Raw genomic sequence first — 21512 nt, 5'->3', positions numbered from 1 at the left:
TCAGGTTATGGTGCTTGTTTATTTCTTTAAAGAAATGGCAACAACTGCTGGGTGTGCAAGGTCACATCTTCAAAGCTCAACACATTGATTTATCTTCATAAACATGTGGCACAAATCCCACTTCTCAAAAAGAAGAAAAAGGAATTTTCTGGTGCTCTGTACAGGGTTTATTTACCTTTCAAAGAGAATTTGGGATTTGATTCATTATCCTCCCGCTGGGATTTCTAGCAAGGTTAAGGCGGCGTCCCTGCACCAGCACGCCAGGGGAGAGCACAGGCAGCAGGCACAGGGGTGCTGGGGCTGGGTAGAGCCATGGCCGCTCCCCATGCAGGACACTCAGGTTGCACCCCAAGAAGCCAGTGTGCCTTTTGGTTTCCACAACAGGAGCACGTTCAGAGAGAAGTCACTGTAGCAGTTTTAACAGCTCTTCCAGAAATGATTTGCTTCCTGCATACGAGCTCATCTCAGTGACATCTGGCAGCATTTATGAAACATCCCCGTCTCGTGTGACCAACTGATGCCATAAATTTCAGTCACCCTTGCCTTTGAGAAATGCTAATAATGAAAACTCATCAAAGAGCAGCAGTAATTTCTACTGCTGACTAGATGGATGCCTTCCTGACTACTCAAAATTAATGGCAGATCTCAGGGTCTTAAAGAACAGCTGTCACAGAGAAATACACCTGCAAACAAATACGTAGTGTGCCTCTGCATTTGATTTGTTACAGGTATAAAGCTGCAACTCTCACAACAAACAGGACTGATTACAAGGAGAAGTTAGCTAGCCTTCTGTGTCGTTTAAAACGATAAAAAACAGAGAAAGAGCCATCTAAGTACGCAAATGGGAAGTTTAAAAGCAACTACTGACTCCCCCCTCCAAGACTGAGAGTGGTTTATAGCCACAGATTATACATAAATTTTCACTTATGTCTACTCTTACAGACACTATAAAGCTAGCTGCTTTATCACAGAATTAAAAACAAGCTGTAAACCTCATACAAATTAGGGATTTTCCCCCGCTATCAGCGTTGTCACTAGGTAAAGCTTAAAATGACTGATAACTAAATGCAATAAACTGAAGAGATACATTTTTAGGGGGCTGCTTTCAAAGGATTTTGAAAAAGCAGCTATGGGGACCACGAAGACCACTGCTACTATCTGTTTCATTACCCTCTTGAGATCCTAGTGTTATGGAGGTGACTGAGGATGTATATTTGTTTCCAAGCATACCACAATTTATTCATCGCACACTTGATGAGAAATGCTGACAAAGCAAGATCCTCATATACCCTACATATGCAAAAGCTCCAAGACACACTTGACTAAAATGCCACGATACTGAAGTCAGCATCATTATTTGGGGGGGAGGGTGGGGGGAGGTCAAAGATGGGATATGTTTAACTATTGCATGTATTCGGGGCTGGGACAGTCAGCAACTTCCCAGTTACTCTCTGTCAGCTGATTTCTATAAGACTGGTATTTGTGTCCCCAGCAGGCCCTACACCACTGAGGCAGTACAAATGCTGCTGCTGCACCTACACAGGTTTCAGTAACCCTGGAGAGCAGGGGCAAGGTACAAGACTGTAAGGGTGTTGTTTTTCATCCAACATACTTAACAATGAGTTACAACACATAAGGTACAATCAGAATGGCAATTATGCTGCTCCAAATATGTAAATAACCCCCTGAAATACAGTAGTTTGCAATTACTATTAATAACAACTTTGGTACTAGTCAAAAATTGGGCTGACCTAAGAAGTGTATTGCTATATACTCCAATTCAAAAAAGTAAAATTGGAGTTAGAACTTAAAGTGCAGCAAGTAATTTAAGGATTTAAAATATTGCTAAATCATTGCTGTAGCTTTTTTTTACCCAGAAAAAAAATGCATAAGACTAGGACATGCAGCATTAAGATGAAGACTGGAAGAAATTTAAAGTATTTCATAAAAAAGACAGTCTACACTCAACCTCAGCTCAGCATTGCCAACAGCACTGTACACCACAAGTCATTAAAGTATCATTAATGCCAACAGTACCTAGAACTGAGTATGACAGAAAATAATAGCTTCGGTTCAGAAGAGACTGGCCAGAAATGTAGCTCTGATTCCTTTTATCATTCACAGCTTCATAGCCATTGATAGACAATTACGAACTAATTGCATGTTTTAGCATTGGCTCCCAAAGCTCTGAACCCACAGAAAGGTGTGCTTTTTCATCTCACTGGCACTTGCATCACAGACATCCGCATAATGGCATTTGTCTTTTAAAGGAGACCACACAGTTCGCCCTCTGCACTATTACTTCTGGCTTTGGTTCTGAAATTACCCCAATAGTGAACCAGACTGCATCCTCTACCTTTACTTTTCTTCTCCTTGACATTTTCAATTCTGTATCAATATTTTTCTTGAAAGCCACTGCTTCTTTAGGTATATTTTCATATTAAACCATAAGAGATTGTATTTTATTGATTTTTGTCATGCAGGGATGTCTAATAAATTTTACTGCTTGGGCTTTCTTGCTTTGGGCTCTGTAGTGGGATAGAAAATTCTCTCTTGTAAGACGGAGCCTTCTTTATGCTCTGTGTTGCACAGACAGATGGTAAAAGACCCTTCCAGGTTATCATTATTATATTTTTTTTATGTATTTACTCTACGGCAGTCAAGAAAGCATCCCAAGAGCCTTACAGGAAGATCTCCTTGTGAACACACAACCCAAGGTTGCTCATTTAGAAACAAACTATTACTGGCCATGCAGGGCCAAGAAATTTGTTTTCTTCCTTTCTTCCAAAGCCAACTAATTTCTAAATAAGAAACAGAACACTATTTTCACCATAGCAAATCCGAAACCTCATTAGCAGAACAAGATAAACTAATATTTACAAAAGACCCTCAGGTAAGAAGTGCCTCTTATGGTAAGCAATTCACCCTTTAACCTTTCTACCTAAAGCACTGTATGGTAAGAAGGGGGATATTTGCAACAGATCACTGCTGTTACAGTTAGTCCCCCTTGATGTTTCACCAGTCATTGGTCCACTGTGGATGGACCCTGGACCTGACCTCTTAATTGCTCTTGCTGGATGATGGCTGACACTCCTGTAAGCTCCCTGCTCAGGTCCTGCTGGACTGCCCCCGGGGCTCTGAGGCCCCGCTGCCTGTGCCACAGCCACCTCAAGCTCCTGCCTTGCCTTTCCTTGTGGATTAGCCCCGATCTTGCTGCTCTCTGGCAGGTGTGTAGGATCCTCTAGTGGGATGGTCAGGGTTGAGGACTTGCAGTAGATGCTTTCAAGTACTAAGTGAAGACATTCATCTCTAAAGCAAAGGCAAATATGGTCTATGGAAGCAAGGAACCATGCTTCATTTTAATCTTTATATCCCAAAAGCTGGGACAATAAGTCAACATCTCAGCATAAAATAAACCTCTTCTTCAACTCTTCAAGAGCAGCTGGATAAACTGTAAGCCATAAGCTTATGTTAGAACATCCAACTTCTGTTGTTGTCAAAGGCAGAGGCAGAAAACGGTTTTTCAAGAGATTTTCCGTCCTTCAGACTACTTCAGCCCTATCTGAATGGCACCTCCACCAGTTAAATCACCTGTACCTTAATCTGATTTAGACAACTCACTCATTTGCTTAATACAGCAAAATCAAAATAAACTTCTAAATATTCTTAGTATGCAGCGACACCTGCAACCTATATCGACCTGTTCATTGTCCCTGAGGTTTCAAATGAACAGAGGACAATCCTGTAATATCCTGCCCAAACCCTGCCATGCGAACCTCAAGAGAAACTTGTTATAATCCTCCTGATCAGGTGGTGAATTAAAATTATCCTAATAACTTCGTGACTCCAGCTATGTCAGTAATACCATCTATACATCTAAGGAAAAAATGCAACTGGCAGCATAGCTGGAAGCAGACAGGTTTTGCTACTATCTACACTATTGGTTGAAAGTAGCCTGGATATGTTCACAGAAACCAGAGTTACAGTTAAGTTATATCCTAAATCAACTGAAACCAAAAGGATTCTACTTGAAAAGTCTACTTAATCTAGCAACATATCCCTGACCAACAATGAGAACAAGTTGTTCTTCACAAAACTGTTAGAAGATAGCAAGACTGTCAATAACAGCTAACGATTAATGGAGCACAAGTCTTAATGTCTTCCAAAGTAAGGCAATTATTTAAAAAGAGAAAGGAACAGCCAAAACTCCAATCCTCTTCTCTGCCTTTCACTAAGCATGCAGAAAATAGACAGGGTTGCAGCCTAAGGCATTCCCAGGGCCTACAGACACTCAGGAGCAGCTGAAAATGGCTGAATCTTAGCAAGCAAGTAAAACTCTAGTTAAATTGTCGAGGAATTGTTCTTCTCAGAGGCACGCCTCTCTCACAGACAGCTATTATCCATCCAAAATTATTTTACTGGTAAAACAAAATGAATACTTTGATACCATGCAGATTCACTAGATAATTGACCAGAGCTTTGAAAATCAGATTATCAAATAATCAAAGCAATTATCCCGTCAAATGCTTCATGAATTATGAGATGAAGGACTCACCCCTTCCAAACTCTTCTTTTTTCAATTTCCATGATGTTAATGTGTAAGACTTTTGCATAGCACAATCAGTGAAACCTGGCATTTGATTTCTGCCTGCAGGTTAATCTTGTCTTGTGCTGAATTTATCTGGAGACCTATAAAGCCAATGGTATTTTCCCACGGAACTGTTTGGAAACTCACAGGTTTCATTAGTTGCTCAGGACAGACCAAAAAAAAAAAAAAATACAGTTATCGTTGACCAAACCATAGCAGGGAATGTGGGAAAAGGAGAAGGGATAGAGAGAAACTACTTCTGCAGAACTGCCTCTACCAACCCAAGAAAACTTTTCTGCACAAACCTAGCATACCAAACAACAATTATTGCAAATGAATCCCAAAGCCAGGCTTTCACAAGGCTCTTACACATTCAAATTCAGTTTTATGACACAAAATTCAGACACTGAATTCATTTTCCCACTGGAAATTGATAGGGAATTGTATAGTATGCTGGAAGCAACCATGCCAGTGGTTTTGGTATGCCTCAGATGCTCACGTCTTGGTTGGCATCTACGAATTCAGACAGGCCAGATGGAAAAAATACACTTCCCCACAATAGAACCTGCAATGAACTATATGATGCGGTTAACAGGGATGATTTTTACACTTTATTTATGGGAACAAATTCTCCTGTTCATATACATTTGCAGACTGACGTACTAAGCAAAGTGCTAAAAATTCTTTTGAAAACAGCAGCAGCAGAAAGTCTCACGCTACAGAAAGAAAGGCCAGATGAAGCATTTAGGGATCTACCACTTCAGTTACTTCTGTAGCTAATGGCAAGCTAAGGCTGACATGGCAGTACTATGTATACAAACCTACAGGCTCTCACAATTCTCTGAACATAATGTAATTAGCAATGTGAGCTGAAAAAGTGTATGTGACAAAATACGCTTCCTGTGTTTGTACTTCCTGGCTGTTAGAGGTGACAAGAATATAAATGCTAAAATCTAAAATCATCTATACCATAATTACTGTAATTTGTACTGAATAAAGGTGAAGGCTATAATCACATGCTTGTATAATAGTATTAGAAGGTTTACATACAGATATGGATTCTAAAGATTACTACTAGATTTTTCTTTCAATATTTATGGAAAGATACATTACTATGGAGAACAAAGTCCTGGGCGAGAAAGCAAGAAATAAGGTCTGCCAATACTTGATCTTTTTTTCAAAAACTATTTTCCGTATGCTTTTCTATACAAGTATAATTCTGCCAGATGTGTTATTCTAATACCCATCATGGCACTCACTATTTAAAAGCACATTAGCATTGCAAACAATTTGCATGTTAACCTGTGCTCAAATATCCAGTTCTCTGAAAGAAGACAAAGACAACTGTTAGACTGCTTATATATGCTTAGCGTTTGTCCTAGCATTAGCATGTTAGATTTACTACTCTTACTACATTTTTCCATTGTTATTGCATTTCTCCTCCATAAAAACAAACCTACAGGACATATTCTTGATTATTTAAAAAATAAGTCATTTCAAGACTGACAGTTAGTATCCAGAAGCATCCATTCAGTCAAGCCACAAAACATCAACAAGTTCATTTTTTCACTGGGTCAAATTTTCAAATGCAAAATAAATCTTAAAATATTGTTATATACTATGCTCACTAAGTGACACGGAGCTTGTAGAAATGGAAAGCACCTGAATTAAGAATCCACATATAGGAAAAAACAGACTTTCTAAAATAATGAGATAACATTTGCAGCAAGATTTGTACCATCATATTCACTACTGTATGCTACACCCTGCTCTCTAGGGCATGTAAAACTGTGATTTTAACTTGCTTCTTGTTCGCGAGTCTCTAAACATCAATCTCAGCAATCACTGAACTTGTGAAAGGATTGGGACTTTGGTCACAGCAGGGTCAAGCCTTTGGCATAAGCATTGAAGATTTCAGAACAAATTCATTTTAAATAGTCTTATAAGTTTTTTTTTTTTTTACAGCCACAGTGCTGTTCCATTTCCTACAACTGAACACCAGAAACGTGAAGGCGTCCAGAATTTTGCATTCAATACACATGTATGATCTAAATCTTATATATTAAGTATACAGTTACTGACGCACCAGTAAATGACAAAATCCAATGGTAAAACCAGCGGAGTTTCTGGCAGACCAGCTGTGATGCAACAAGCTTTTGTCTTCTGCCGCCAAAGCAGCTCCTAAACTCCAGAAACTCACGAGTTACATAGCAACTGGCTCAGCAGCCCTGCAAGCCAAGTGCCTCAAAGTTATTGCTTCCTCATCCTTTTCCCTTTTGAAGTAATCCCAGGAGATTAACACAGTTTTACATTTAATGAAACGCTACAGCTGCACAGTTATAAGTCAGAAAGTGGAAGCAGTCAGAAAGCTAAGATCGCAGCTGAAAAGCTGCCCTAACTGTTCTGCACAAGGTACGCCGACCTAGTGCTGGTTTGGGTTTAACTTCTCTAACTGTATTCTCTCTTAGCTGGTAGAATTCTGCATTGCAGACAAGATTTTTTAAAACTATTACACAAATACACAGAGCTCACCCAACTACTTTATAACTATCAGAAGAAAAAGAAAAACAACAAAATTAACAAACAAAAACTCCACTAACCATGTCTTGAAAGTTACCAAAAAGCTGTATTTATCTGTCAGTGACCCTTTTGATAATCTCAGAATCTGGGATTATCAAAAATCAGTGGCTTCACCTCATATTCATTCCCTTACCATTAACTGTGCTGGCATTTCATGTTGAAGATTTCTTCCACTTATTACTTATCAAGAGCAACAGAGGTACAGACCACTTAAAAAGAAAGTGAAGATCTTTTCCTTCTCTGGTGGTCACCCAAAAGAAGAGGATGGAGGCAAAAGGAAAGGACTGTGAGGTCAGTCCGTGACGGCTAAATAAACAGTTCATGACTCTTCACTCATTACTACAGGGCAGAATTACTCCCAATAATAAGTGAGAGTAGAGAACTTTAGAAAGGATTAGAAAATTGGTGTCATATTTTAATAACATGCATCTACATAAAGTTGGGTCGTTGCAGGCAGCATGGCTGGATGAAACAGGAACTGGATTCACTGAGATACAAAACATTTGTTACATCTCTTTGAAATAAAAAATATTTTTAGTAAAAAAGGCAAACTACTTTGGACTTTCAAAAACCTGAAATATTTAAAATATTTTAAAAATAAGCTTGCAACAAATAATTTGAATTCAATATATATTCTAAAATGTTCACATACCATTTCTGACAAACTTGAGAAGTACTTTCTGCTCTTTGAGTTTCATGCAATTCTTATGCAAAGCAAGAGTCTATTAACACCTACAATTGAGTCTGCTCCAACAGAATTATATTCTGCTACACAGATTTCTGATTAGCAGAGGATATTCTCTTCAGAAGTAAAAGAATACATATGACTCTCATTGACACTACCGATACCAGCCTTTCCTCCAGACATCTAGACTGAAAAATTGAAACCAGACAGACAGCATGTTGACCTAATGGTTATAAAATGCAATCTTTATTGTCCCATACGTAATTTTCCTGAAAAACCCAACCATCCAAGCAACATTCCAACAGCAGCCTGCAATCCTAACTTCAAGATTCACGTTATGTGTTACTGCAATCTATCTCGCACACTCATGTCCCTGGTTGTGAACAGCGTATGGGGAGACGCAGGTCAGGTGGCAACTTTGGATCGAAGATTTAAGCTTATTTAGACATTCCTGCTGCTTTGGATGTGGATATTATATTCCATGACCAAATGGATGCATGACAAAAAGAAGACCAGTGGAAGGGGAAGCTGGCTCAATTATGATCTAAAATTCTTCAAAAGTCATAACCAGTCTTTTTGTGCTTTAGACAGTGAAAGATGTGAATATGTATTTATATTCAGACCTCCATACATCATATACAAATACACAAATTATTACATTCTGTTAAATGGACTAGAAGTCAACAGCTTTAGCACTTTAGAAATCTTGCCTACACACATCCTTATCTTCATGAATGAACCTATAAATGCAAATATACATTTTAACTGCTCTTTGGCAATCTCTGCATGGATTTACTAATGTTTTAAGACAGGGACTCATCATTAAGAATAAAAATGTCTTGATACTAGGTGCTTCCTTTAACACCATTTAGAGATTTTTACGCACACGAAAAGTTTTAAGAAGAGTGATGGGAAACTGTAAGCAAAGCCAACAATGAAAGCCCCATGAACCCTGGCTTCTCTACCCATATGGAGGTGGGAACAAGGGACCCGCACAAGCATGAGCCCTTCACCGACCCTGGATTCAGGTAAGGAATGATAAATAGTCAATTGTTCCTCTGCTGTCCTTTGAAAGAAAGAAGGGACAAGAAAGCAGTGAGAAACGGGGAGCACTGGTCATCACAGATTTACAACACTCAAACTTGCAGAACTAGCAGAGAGGAGAGAGCATCCCTCTCATCAAGGCAGGGATCAGGAAGGAAAAGTTTTCTGTAGAAACCAGCACTCCAGTACAATTTCAAAATTGTGAACCTCTAAGAAAAGATGAAGAAAGAAAAAAAGAGAATCTTGCACTGGAAGTTCTCACATCTCAATTAACGAGCCCATTTGCTCCTGTTTCTGAGTGATGACAAACAAAAAGTACATTCATTACACAGACCACTGCAACTGAAAACCAAGGTATGATCTTAATTAAATTTCAAAATATAATCAGAATGTCATTAACAAATTAGCAGTGTAGCTGGGTAAATGGCAATTGTGTAGGCCTAAAATAAATAAATAAATAAACAAACACAGGGACTGTTAAAATGCTGATATTTATCTGCCTCTGGCACAATCTCACCCTACTTCAGCTTCCTCGGTCTTTCAAAATTTGCACGTGACACATTTCAGTTAGATACACAGTTCTCACCATCCAGTTATTTACATAACAAGAAATGTGCAGGCACATAAAATATAATATATTTTGAGACTGGAAGACAGACAGTTTCTGCCTCTGAAAGACAGACCTTTTTTTTTAAGCCTTCCCAATAAATCAGTTTTCCAATGCATTCCTTTGGGAATTCAGTGACAGCAACATGAAATGCAAGATCAGCAAATTATTAAAATACTGATGTAGTAACTCTCATCCAAGCAACTAATGAGCTGTAAAGTTCACTTCTAAAAGCAGGACACTCATATATTAAGCACCATCCACCATATTTTCTCTGTTCATTATAAATATTAATTTAGAGTTGGAAGGTGAGCGATGCAAAATAAAAGGCATCTCTGATGGCTTCTGATAACATTGCTTTTAAGAACCAAATTTCTTCGGAACAAAATATAGTAACTACGAATGCAACTTTGCCAAGTTTGGTATTAAAATGTATTTTAGTGTCATAATGAATGCCAAATTAAGTCACTGACAAATCAGCAGGAGACAGATGACTTTCAATTTGCCGCACAAACCGAACTCCTACCCACTTTGCAAAACCAATCCAAAATTATCATAAAGACTATTTTAAAAAGGTAAAAATATGGAAACCATCGATCATTCACATATGTAACATTGATAATGAAATTCCTTCAAAGAAAACAAACACCAAGTGTTTACTCCAGTGCACAACATTATAAGTTTCATCCGTCACAATGTGCTTGTCCCCTCCAACAAACAAAGGCACCATAGTTTGTGGAAATGCTGACAGCAGAAGAAACCAGTTGTGTATTAGTGAGGTTTCTTCTGCCAACAAACTTGCCATTTATTTGTGGGGCCTCAAAGTCTCAAAGCAGAAGTGGACACAACACAACAGCCTGTACTGAACAGAGAACACAACATCAGTGCTGCACGGAACAGGGTTTCCAGAAGAGGTACTTCAGTGACAGGAAGAAAACTACCACAAACGCAGTAGATGACACGATCAAACACTTACCTCTCTTCTTTTGAACTTTAGAATGCTTTGTACTTAGCAAAGATATGCATATTGAACCTGACTGATAATTTACCCAAGACTGTTTTAAAGTGGAGGCTAAATAAAAACTGGAAGAAGATGCTAATAAAGCTACAGATCTGTTGTTTCAGAAAGTAACATAGCAAACATTTCTTTCAAGCATATTAGAAGCCAAAGCACATTAATGTGCTTCTCCAAAGAGCACCATATTTTAGCAAAAGGTATATTGACAAACTTGTAAGACTTGGTATTTGCTCTGACTTACACAGAAATTGTTGAGAATGGAACAGATAACTCAGTAAAACATACTATAATGAATCTCCTACATGGAAATTAGAAATTTAATCATCTGTATAAACCAATAATTCTGTTAATGTAGTTGATGTTAATCTCAGTAAATTTACCTAAGACCAGATAGATGGCAACACAAAAAAGCCAATAAGAAAGAAATCAGCACACTAAAATGGGAAATAGATTGAGATTACCAGCATGACAGCAGACAGAGTGAAGAAGCAAAAAAGAATAAAAAATGCTTATTTCAAGCATATATTCTCCATATTTGGGAAAGAATTATTTACCTGTAACTGTTCTCAGGAGATGCACGGAGATAATATAACACCAGGGCCCCTATGCCTCTTGCTCAAAGCTGGTAAGAAACCTGCAGAAGGCGTTACTGCCTTTTTTCTGACCTGCTAATACCACTCCTAAATTATTACGCTTCTTCAGAAAAAAATAAAACAAAAAATCCTCCCCGCTGTAACACCAAAAAGCCTGACTTTTTTCAGCCTGTGAGTCACAAATGCCTAATTCAAAAAGCTGACAATAACATGCTGCAGCACAAAGGACATTTTAATAGAAGCTTTAAGAGCATCGGATTCCTCCTCAATCTGATTACTACATGTAATGAAGCTGCAATGAAGTTGATCTCCCTCTGACATAATTGAAAAAGTCAAATACAATTGTTCCTCAATGTACTATCAGGACTCTGAAAAAGACTACTAGAACATATTTTCCTAAATGGGGAAGCTCAGTCTGCAGAGGGATACAGGTAACCCTTTTCTATTTCACCTGGATGACTGTCTAGTCATCTTTTCAGGAGCTAGGATATTAGGGTAGCTAGGATATTAGTGTCGACATCCTAGATCTCTGACATCCAAGAGGAAACAGCAACTTATTTGGATCAAAAATATCACTGTGATGTTCATTCACAAATAATATTCTTAAAAGCTTTTGTAGAAAAAGAATGTTTCAATTTTCTCTTCATAATTCATTTTGCCCTTTTAAAACTTCCTGACAATCAGAAAAGATGACTGTAATTTTCTTTTCCTTAGCTTTACATTTCTTTAGATACTTGGTGTGTGGTAGTTTCAAATTCTGGTTTTCATTCTTTTTTGGAATTAAAATGATCTTAAGTTTCTGTATCTCCACAAGACACAGATTCTGGATATTTTACTCTTTAAATCTCAAGGTCTTCCCATGCTCAATCAGTTTTTAGCTTAAAAATACATTAGGGTAGACCAAGAAAGCCTTCCCACACTATCGCATCGTGCTCTCTCAAACATTAATGCATTACTATATAGCATTTGAACACACAGCCCAGGCTTCTTCACTTTTGACAACTCTCAAATCAGGATCACTTCACTCACTTGAATGATTTATTTCTTCTAATATCAAATAGAACAAGGAGAAAGGAAGCAAAGTATTAATAATTAAAAGCTAGATGTGGAAACCAAGAATCGTAATTCTACAAACGCTCACTCCAATGAACTAAGGCTCTGTCAGGCACAGCTCCTCATATCCTGAATGCTCAAAGTCTCAGAGGCGGTCAGAAAGATCAATTTTCCATTTTGCAGAAACCTGGAAGCCACTATTACAAAAAGGTATCTGTGGAACAACGCACTTCTTTTAAATGAGGAGTTGTCAGGATGACATGATATGACTGCAAGTATTTTGCAATGAACAAAACAGCAACCTCCAGGGAACGACGCCAGTCAGCAGTAAAGGGAATTAATGGTTTGAGGCAGCACATTTAGTCGCAGTTTTCACTGTAGCAACAGCATGCAACAATCCATCCTTGCTCTAGCAGCCTTGGAGGTTCAAACTACCAAAGGGCTTGCCAATCTTACTAGAAGCATATGGCTAAGAATTATGTTTTTGTGTAAGTATCTTTCAAAAAACAAAAAACAACCAACCAACCAACCCTACTCCCCTCCGCTGCCCCCCCCCCCAAAAACAAACAAACAAAAAAACAACAACAACAAAAAAACAACACTTATTTTCACGTCTCTATCTCCAGCCTTTCCTGCAAAAGGACAATTACTAAGACTTACCTCTGGGTACTTCAACTTCAAAGTTTTATGCATTTCCCGAAAACGACTGTACCGCCTGAATACTGTCCACGTCTCATCCAGGACTGTTATCTGTATCAGATAATATAAAAAGAAAAAACAGAAGTAAAACCACACAACATACTACACAAAACACTGCAGTATACAAGGTTATCAGATTAAAATGGGTGATTTTAGTTTCCTTAAATTCCGTAGGCTTTTATAGGTTTACTTATTTTTTTTTTTGTTATTACACTGACAGAGTATTTTGTTTTGTTTTGTTGTTTTTAAAATAAGAATAACTGACTGCAAATTTAAAAACTGAACACACGTATTCCACATTCCAGAGTGGTTTGACAAGTCTGTAGACACATTAAAATATCCCCAATCACTCCTTGGTGCAGTTATGACACTCACAGCATTACAATCAGTGGGCGTTCCACTAATGAATATCACCCAGCACGAGTGTAGTGTAGCCTCTCTGTATGTTCATATAAACTCCTATATTCTCATATGTGTATGCATACATGTATATAGAGATACACACAAATATATTAAATACGTTTCTCATACACACAGTTCATTACCATGTAGAACGTTGTTCCAATTTGTATGGTAAATATATCATATATATATAAACATAGACATATAAATATATATATATATATATATCAACCTATATATATAGGTTTTCAGTAGAAGATATTCCTTTAAAATACTCTGGGCCTGTATCATCAGTATGTTGATGAAAATCCCATTTATACAGGAAAACTTATTAAAATTAACAGAAATGTTCCTGTGAAAAAGCACATAGCAACAGGAGCAAAGAGGAAGGCAATCCAACTACCCACGTTTGCCATCAGTTATATGCCAAAACCTCACTGGAACTGCAAAACTGAAATAAAAATTTCAGTAAAAGAAATTTTTTTCACTGCCTGAAATTAGGTGTAATGAAGGAAATCTCTAAGTGGGTCATAAAAGTGATATGACTGGAGCCTTTGATTTTACAACAAAGTCCTTCTGTAGCTCTGATGATCCAAGGCTATCACGAAATGATGCTACAGGGAGAGGTGAGCATTCTTCTACACCGACTAGCATTGCTGGAGAAAAATAGCTGGCATTGCCTACACATGAAAGCTGCTTGTTGTTGTTTTTTGTTGTTGTTTTGTTTTGTTTTTGTTTTTAAATCCAATGGGCCTAATATGAGATACGGCCTCTGTCTAGCAACAATTTTGCATGTGAAGATCAAAAACAAGTGTGTTCATAAAATGCATTTTACAAAGACATGGGCTTGGCTTTTAATAATAAAGTGACTCCTAAAATGAACAGGCAGCTCCCTCACTGCTGAGCATATCACAAAGTTACAGGGTTATGGAAAACAGGAATGGACCAGGATAACTGAGTAGAATAAAATGAAAGTGGGACAAGAAAGCCAGAGGAAGCCAGCAACCAAGGAACGTTGTTGACAGCTGCTAACTCAGGCTTTCAACAAGCCAGTCTCTGGTACACCCTTCCCCATCTCCTCTGCCCTTGTTGGGGCCTACAAAACAGTGAAACTGGGAGAAGTGCTTTGGAAACCAAACCATATTTTGTCATATGACATCAGCAACCAGGTTTTGTTTTGTTTTCCAATTTTTAGCTAAAAAGATACGTAAACAAAACGTGACTCCTCAAAATATACATTTGCTTTTCACAAATATGTACTTTTCACAAATAGCAGTTGGACTAGATGATCTTGGAAGGTCCCTTCCAACTGAACTAGTCTGTTCTAAAGCATATGTTTTTCTAGCATATCTCCTCAATGCAAATTCATTATTTCTGATAAAATTCATCTTTCATGTCACCAATAAACTTGACTGCTACTAAGACGTCTGCATGATGGTCTATATTCCCTCATAAAAAAAAAAATCATGCAGTTTCCCTCCCTCAATAGACTGTCAGCAATGTCTCAAGCCTTACAAATCAAGTGAATGGATTTAACATGCATAGGCAGGTTTAACTACAAACAGCGTAGTGATTCAGGAATATGCATGCTAGGCTGATCTTGATTAACCTATTAACCATTTTGTTCTGAGTAATTACTCAGAACTCAGTAAAGCGCTTTGTGACTTAAATGTTCAAGTAAACATTAGCATGCGATGGATAATCATAAAATAAAGATGCGACTCATTATTTCTGCTTTGCTTTAATTCTGTATTGCCAACTGAATTGTGAAATTCTGCTGTGATGGATTTCATTTGTACACAGTCTCAATGCAGAAATGACCTCTTTTTTTCCCTAGAGGTTTCACAGAAGCGTGCCTTTAGGGCAGCAGTCTAGCACAACGCATCCAGGACTCTTCCAGCTGCAAAGCCTGGGGAAGGGCAGGTATGTCAGCTTGCCAGCTGTCCTGGTTTCAGCTAGGACAGAGTTAATTTTCCTCCTAGTAGCTGGCAGGGTGCTATGTTTTGGATTAGGATGAGAAGAGCACTGATAACATGCTGGTGTTTTAATTGTTGTAGAGCAGTGCTTACACCAAGCCAAGGACTTTTCAGCCTCTCTCTGTCCTGCTAGCGAGCAGGCTAGGGATGCAGCAGGAGCTGGGAGGGGACAGACCCAGGACAGCTGACCCAAACTGGCCAAAGGGGTATTCCATACCATCTGACGTCATGCTGAACAATATATAGGGGTGGCTAGCCGGGGTGGGGGGGGGGCGGCTGCTCAGGGATAGGCTGGGCATCGGTCAGCGGGTGGTGAGCAATTGCATTGTGCATCACTTATTTCGTACACATTATTATCATTAATACTATTATTATTATTATTGTTATTATTTTCCTGTCTTAATAAACTGTCTTTATCTCAACTCACAGGCTTCACTTTCCCATTTCTCTCCCCCACCCCAGAGAGGGAGGGGGGAGGGTGAGCGAACGGCTGTGTGGTGTTTGACTGCCAGCCGGGCTAAACCACAACACCAGCGAAGTCGCGTGTGCATGACAGATGTCTAGGCGATGGGGCAGTGTCGAATTTATCTAACTGCCTGCAGCCAATTTTATTAAACTTCTCAAGGGAAGCTAATAAATACAACTGTTTTAACTATCTCTTCAGGAATACTTGTTAGAGCTGCACAGGAAGGAAAACAGCAAAGCCACAGACAGATCTGCGCTGCCTAGAGCCTGATGCTCGCTCTCTAGAGCGTTTGGTGGCTTGGCTCGACTTGGTTCCCTTCGTCCTCTTCATTTACTTTGCCAGTTCGTGTATGAAACTAGCAAGTAAACACACTCCAAAATTTTATTGTTGTTAATGATGTTTTTTTCCCCCTTTGTTCAGGTGAGATGCCATTAGCCATTCTCCCCTTCCATACTGCAGATATTATTGGAAAATTAATTTCAAAGCTGAACAAAATCTTAAGCCATTCCCCAAAGCTCCACAGTAATGTTGTTATTAAAACAGATGGGACCAAACTCCACTCATATAAACAGGAGAATAATAGTGCACACAACATAGCAGTAACATTTCTAGAACACGGTCTTTTAATCCTACAGCTGATATAGCCAGTTTGGTCTGGGATTCCTTTCCCCCTATTTAATAAAGATGTATGACAGATAATAGAAACTCTGTACGTATGGTACTGGGATAAATGTAGATCTTTTGAACAGTAACAAGTAAAGTAAATTTGGATAGCCATTGACTTTTTATTTGTAATTTACTAGTAGTTAAAGTATTTTATTAATTAAAATATGCACAGTTGAGTAAATCTACAAGATATTTTGAAATCATTCTTATCTGGACACTTATGAGATCTACGAATACAGCATATGAAAATCTAGAACTTGCAATGTACTAAGGAATTTATCCAGACCCGTTTCTTGGAACTTTTTTTGATCAATCTTTAAATGTGTTAGTTCAATTGTGTTGAGGGAAGGCTGGGCTTTTTGTTTGTTTGGCTGTTGTTATTTTTGTTGGTTTGTTAGTTTTTTTCTAATTTAGGTCCACATAGGGCATGCATCTTTTCCTTTAAGAGCTGTGTAATAATGAGCACTGCTTCTGCTTTACTCCAAAATTCTACAATAGCTCATAGAGCTCAGGAGAAAACAATGACCAAAAATATCAACATGCTGAGCAGACCCACCACAGCACTTGGCTGAATGGATCTGGAAAACAAAACAACACTGCTTTGGGGTGTGTCTGCCTGGATCTTCTGTAGGGAACACATCAACGATGACTGAAAGACTTCGAAACACAAGAAAAAGACAGTTTTGATGAAATATCAAACAGGATAAAGAAAATGAAAGGAGTCACAACAACTAGGGAAAGCTGAATAAAAATGAGAAGGCTTATATATGCAGAACTTTGGTTCTTGTCAAAGGATCCCCTGCAGGGCTGTGCTTGATTCCTGGCTTGGCTTCCATCACCTGCCCTCAGGAGACCTTCTTGTGTCTTCGAGCTGGAGGTTCCCCCTTCCCTACCACCTTGCTGCTCCTTCTGCCTTCCAAACGTGCTGTCTGTAACCAGAGGTACTCTCTGAAACAGATGCCAACAATCTTTACAATGTAGAAAATCTTCCCAAGTGCTGTTTCTGCTGTGGCCTTGCCTGAATATTCTGTGTATCACAGCAACATGAGAGGAAGAGAAGAACATAAGAACAGTGTTCTGGTATTCTAATTCAGGTCTATGATAACTATGTTTAGATCTGATTAAATTACCACTGCTTCAGCATGTCTTTAAAGACTGCATATAAAACTGTTGCCCAAATGGAAGTTTATTTGGAAATTTAACCATTAATATTGAATATTTAATAGCAGATCATAAACAGCTCCACGATTTCTCTCGCTGTAAAAGAAGGTGCTAACTTAAATCTAATAAAGAATGTTTTTGTTTCTATTTCAAATTCTCTCCTATAGGTTCTCATGGGCCTTGCTCAATATCTTCAAATGTGACATATCCATTGAAAGAACACGAGTGGACAGAGCACCTTGCTGGCTCATTCTCAAAGGTTATATATGTCTAGATGGACAAGATGCTGCACCTGCACTAAAATTATTTTTGGATGGTATATCAGGGTTGGAAGACTTATGAACTGACCACAACGCTGCTAACAAGTGTAAAACTTATTCCCACTCTTTTAGCATATTATATACATTTTCACCTCTTATATACTATTTCATGTCCTGAGAAGAAATTTATATAGAATATTTTTCAGATTTGTTCCTCTATACAGCAATAAGCCAGCATTTATCTACAATGATTAGAAACATCTGCTGATGGAAAAATGCTTCTGAGATACATAGGATTTAAAGGTTTGGGGACTGTCTTACAATTCAATTCCATCATCTCTTGATTCTTTGTCGGGTAACTCTGCTGTTACATGCAAACAGGTCAGCTATCCATATTTCCAACAAGAGCAACCTTGGTAAAGAAAGCTCATTTGGATAGCGGCAAAGGGAATAAGATGAACACCACCCCAGCTCCTTCCCAAGACTGATGTACAATCTAATATGCCATCACCTGAAAATTAACTCGAACAAAGTAAAGCAGGGCTAAAATAAGGAATTGTTTCAACAACTGACACTGCACCCTGACCCATCAAGAAAGGGTGAAAGAGGTACACATTCTTTCCTCCCTGCCTGTAGAAAGACAAATCAGAGATATAAGCTCTGCTGGGAAAACATTTAACATAGAAAAGTTTGTGGAAGCTCTGCAGATTGTAGCTTGGAGCCAAATCCTGACCACAGCAAAAGCAACCCAGTGTAACATAGAACTGGAGGCAAATGAAAAGCAGCATACACAGTTGATCGATTTGTGTAGGGGAATAACTGTAAGAAATATTCCAAAGACTGCCAAACTAAGGTCCATAGGAGCTGCGATAAAAATATTGCTCTAAGGAAGTTGATAGCAATGGAATACAATTATTAAAGCGATAGCCCATTCCCTACTCTGTATGTCACCATTTCCTTGCTTTGAACTTCATCAAAGCAGTTATTTAAGCAGCAGTTTCTTTCATAGGCAGCCTAGAAATGGCACAGGAGAAACAGCAAGATGATACTGACGAGTACAACACAAGAGAACAGCCGCTTCATATACACTGCTCTCAGCCACAAGATTGCATCAGGTCATTCCATGCCATCAGAGAGGTCAGTCTGCAAGTCTTGCTCCTCATGGCAACAAAACACAAGCAACTGCTGAAGCCTAGTTTCGTAAGCACTTGTACCTGTTCTTGAGACATCATCCTGTTCTTTGCTAGTTAAGAATCACACTCCTTTTAAATTTTTCCCCGTTACCTTTCCTTCCAAATAAGTTCAAGTCTTCCTTCATATATTCTTTAACTATCCCTCTATCCCAGGGCATTACACATGCTTCTGTGGGTTTTAGGGATGAAGGGAAAGTACTTGGAAAAGAAATCCACTGATTGTTACTAAAAGAACAAAACATTTTTTTATTTTTTTACCTTTACTACCCATTATCCAGTTTTGTAAATCTTATCTGCTGAAAATAGTTGGCAACTAGAACAGTCCTTGGGAAAGTTTCACATGCACTTACTTTTTTCTCATCATCTCTGATGGCTATTGGGCTTTTACTGGCCCCAGCAAAGCCAACACTCAGAAGGCAGAAGGAAGTATTCCATCCACAAACAGTGCAGTGTGTTTCAAGGTGAAAATTTAATTAGCATAAACTGAGCTAAAATTGACCATCTTAATGAAAGACTTTGCAAAGGAGACCATAAGCATAGTTCAAAAACAGTCTTGCACACTATGAAGGCAGGTCACTCCAACTTTCACCACCTAATGAAGCATCTGGCAGTATATTCTGAAGAAGGCTGCCAATTCAGTCTCTGATGCCATGTACATCAGTTATGCTACGTGTCCACATGCACTGAGAGCACATTTCCAATTAGATTTCACATCTTGCTTTGAAAAAACACTGGCTTAGTACCAGAGGAAGCATAATGAATATGCATTTTTTCCAGCATTTCTGCACAGAAGATTAGCTGAGAAAGACACTAGAATGGAGGGGAAACAGATAACAGTTTGGAGAAGGGAGACCTATTGTAAATTAAGAATCAGAACAACCAAGGGCCAGAAATGAAATGAACTTTTGTTGTGGATAAGTGAAAAATACTTAAATTAGGCTCTCATTACTACAGGTAAGTATTTCAAGTCTAATAATTTTCTATACCTTCCGCTTACATCTCAGTAAGACCTGGAAATTTCCATCCCAAGAGCCTGACCACCAACTTGCTGCGTACAACTGATCCATCTGGAAAATACCTGTCTTGAGAGTATCCTGTATTGTGCATGCCTTATCACAACCCCTCGTATTTCACAGTACTGAGGCCACTTAGACAATGGACAAAAATTGCACATTTGGAATACATTTCCTAGGGGTTAGTAAGGTGATTTCTGGAATCTGGAGGTTCTCAGGTGTGTTTCCTATTGCTGGTTCCACCTTTGCTAACTGTGATGTTGTCAAAGAGAACGCCAATGGCTGGACAAAGACAACTAGGAGCTAACTTTTTAAACAAAACATATTTTTCTGTTATTATTACTATGACGCTACTGTTGTACAAATACAAAACATCAAGGAGAAGCAACTGAAAAGCACTTACCTTTATTTCAAACTCATAGTGTTCATCCTTTCCCTGCCCACACAGGACATAGCGCGGAATACTAATTTTAATTGGGTCCTTTAGGTCATCTGGATTTGCTCCCAGAGAACGACAGACCATCCGCTTTCATGTGCATACCAAATAGGGAGAACAAAGGAAAACCAAAATCACTACATAAAGAAGAAAAAAAAAACTTCACTAAAAACAAGAAAACATTCGCAGCCAGAAGAGCTGGGAGAAGGGAGCATGGAGGTGGCAGAAACTATTTTGAAAACGAAGGAATTATTTGAAAACGAATTGGATCTGCTTTTATAAGCAAGCCCTAGCATTTTGTTATGCATGAAAAATATGAGGTGAAATTCCTTTACAATATTGCTTACTCTTTCAAAAGGCATTTCCAGCTTAGATATCAAAAATAAAGAAAAACAGAAGACTTATTAACCCTCTTTGAAAAAATACATATATGAATCATGCCTTTATTTTTCATATGTATTTATATTAAAAAATGTTTCAAATATGCAAAGCTGCAGGGTATCTAGGCAATCAAGAAAGATCTTAGACAAATCCAAAGTCACTTTACAATTAAACAATAACCTAGTAATCCACTCTCAAAACAGTTTCCTACCATTTCCTTTAAATCTCGTTATAGAAAACTCAAGTATGATAAGTTTACAATGTCTGAACAAAGCTGTGAAGAGTTACTTGTAACAAAGGTACATTGGTCTAACAGCCAGGTAGGATTTCTAATTGTGAAGTTTTGTCAACAATAAAATAATTTTGAAATTGAAAAGCTCAATGTTTTGCAGTGACAGTGTCCAAAAAGTAGTATAACCATTTGTAGGGAATAAAAGTAGGAACTGCCTTTTGGGAAGTCATCCACTAACTCAATTGAAAGTACTTGGTCTGAAAACCTTAATTGTACTTAAAGAAGCAACAACACGATTGCAAATATAAGTTTAAAAAAGTTGAAACACTATCACTTTAAACTTATGACCACGCTACATATTTGTTTTTAGTGATGCTATCCATCACTTCATCCATAACTGTATTCTCAACATTGACTTTCGGTAGCTTAGTAACTACCATGAGACATACTGCTTGGTCA

At 38.3% G+C, this 21512-nt stretch overlaps 1 protein-coding gene across 1 annotated transcript in view; it reads right to left on the bottom strand.

The window, feature by feature from the left end:
* KIF16B (kinesin family member 16B) overlaps nt 1-21512 on the bottom strand; it is a 140599-nt gene that overhangs the window by 27445 nt on the left and 91642 nt on the right. The window contains 2 exon segments of the mRNA XM_040553185.1: nt 12829-12918; nt 20408-20530. Of these exon segments, the coding sequence (XP_040409119.1) occupies nt 12829-12918; nt 20408-20530 (213 nt within the window).

Source organism: Cygnus olor, chromosome 3, assembly GCF_009769625.2.
Source record: "Cygnus olor isolate bCygOlo1 chromosome 3, bCygOlo1.pri.v2, whole genome shotgun sequence".
NCBI lineage: Eukaryota > Metazoa > Chordata > Aves > Anseriformes > Anatidae > Cygnus > Cygnus olor.
Note: the sequence above shows the minus strand (reverse complement) of the source record. Positions and strands in the feature narration are given on the sequence as shown.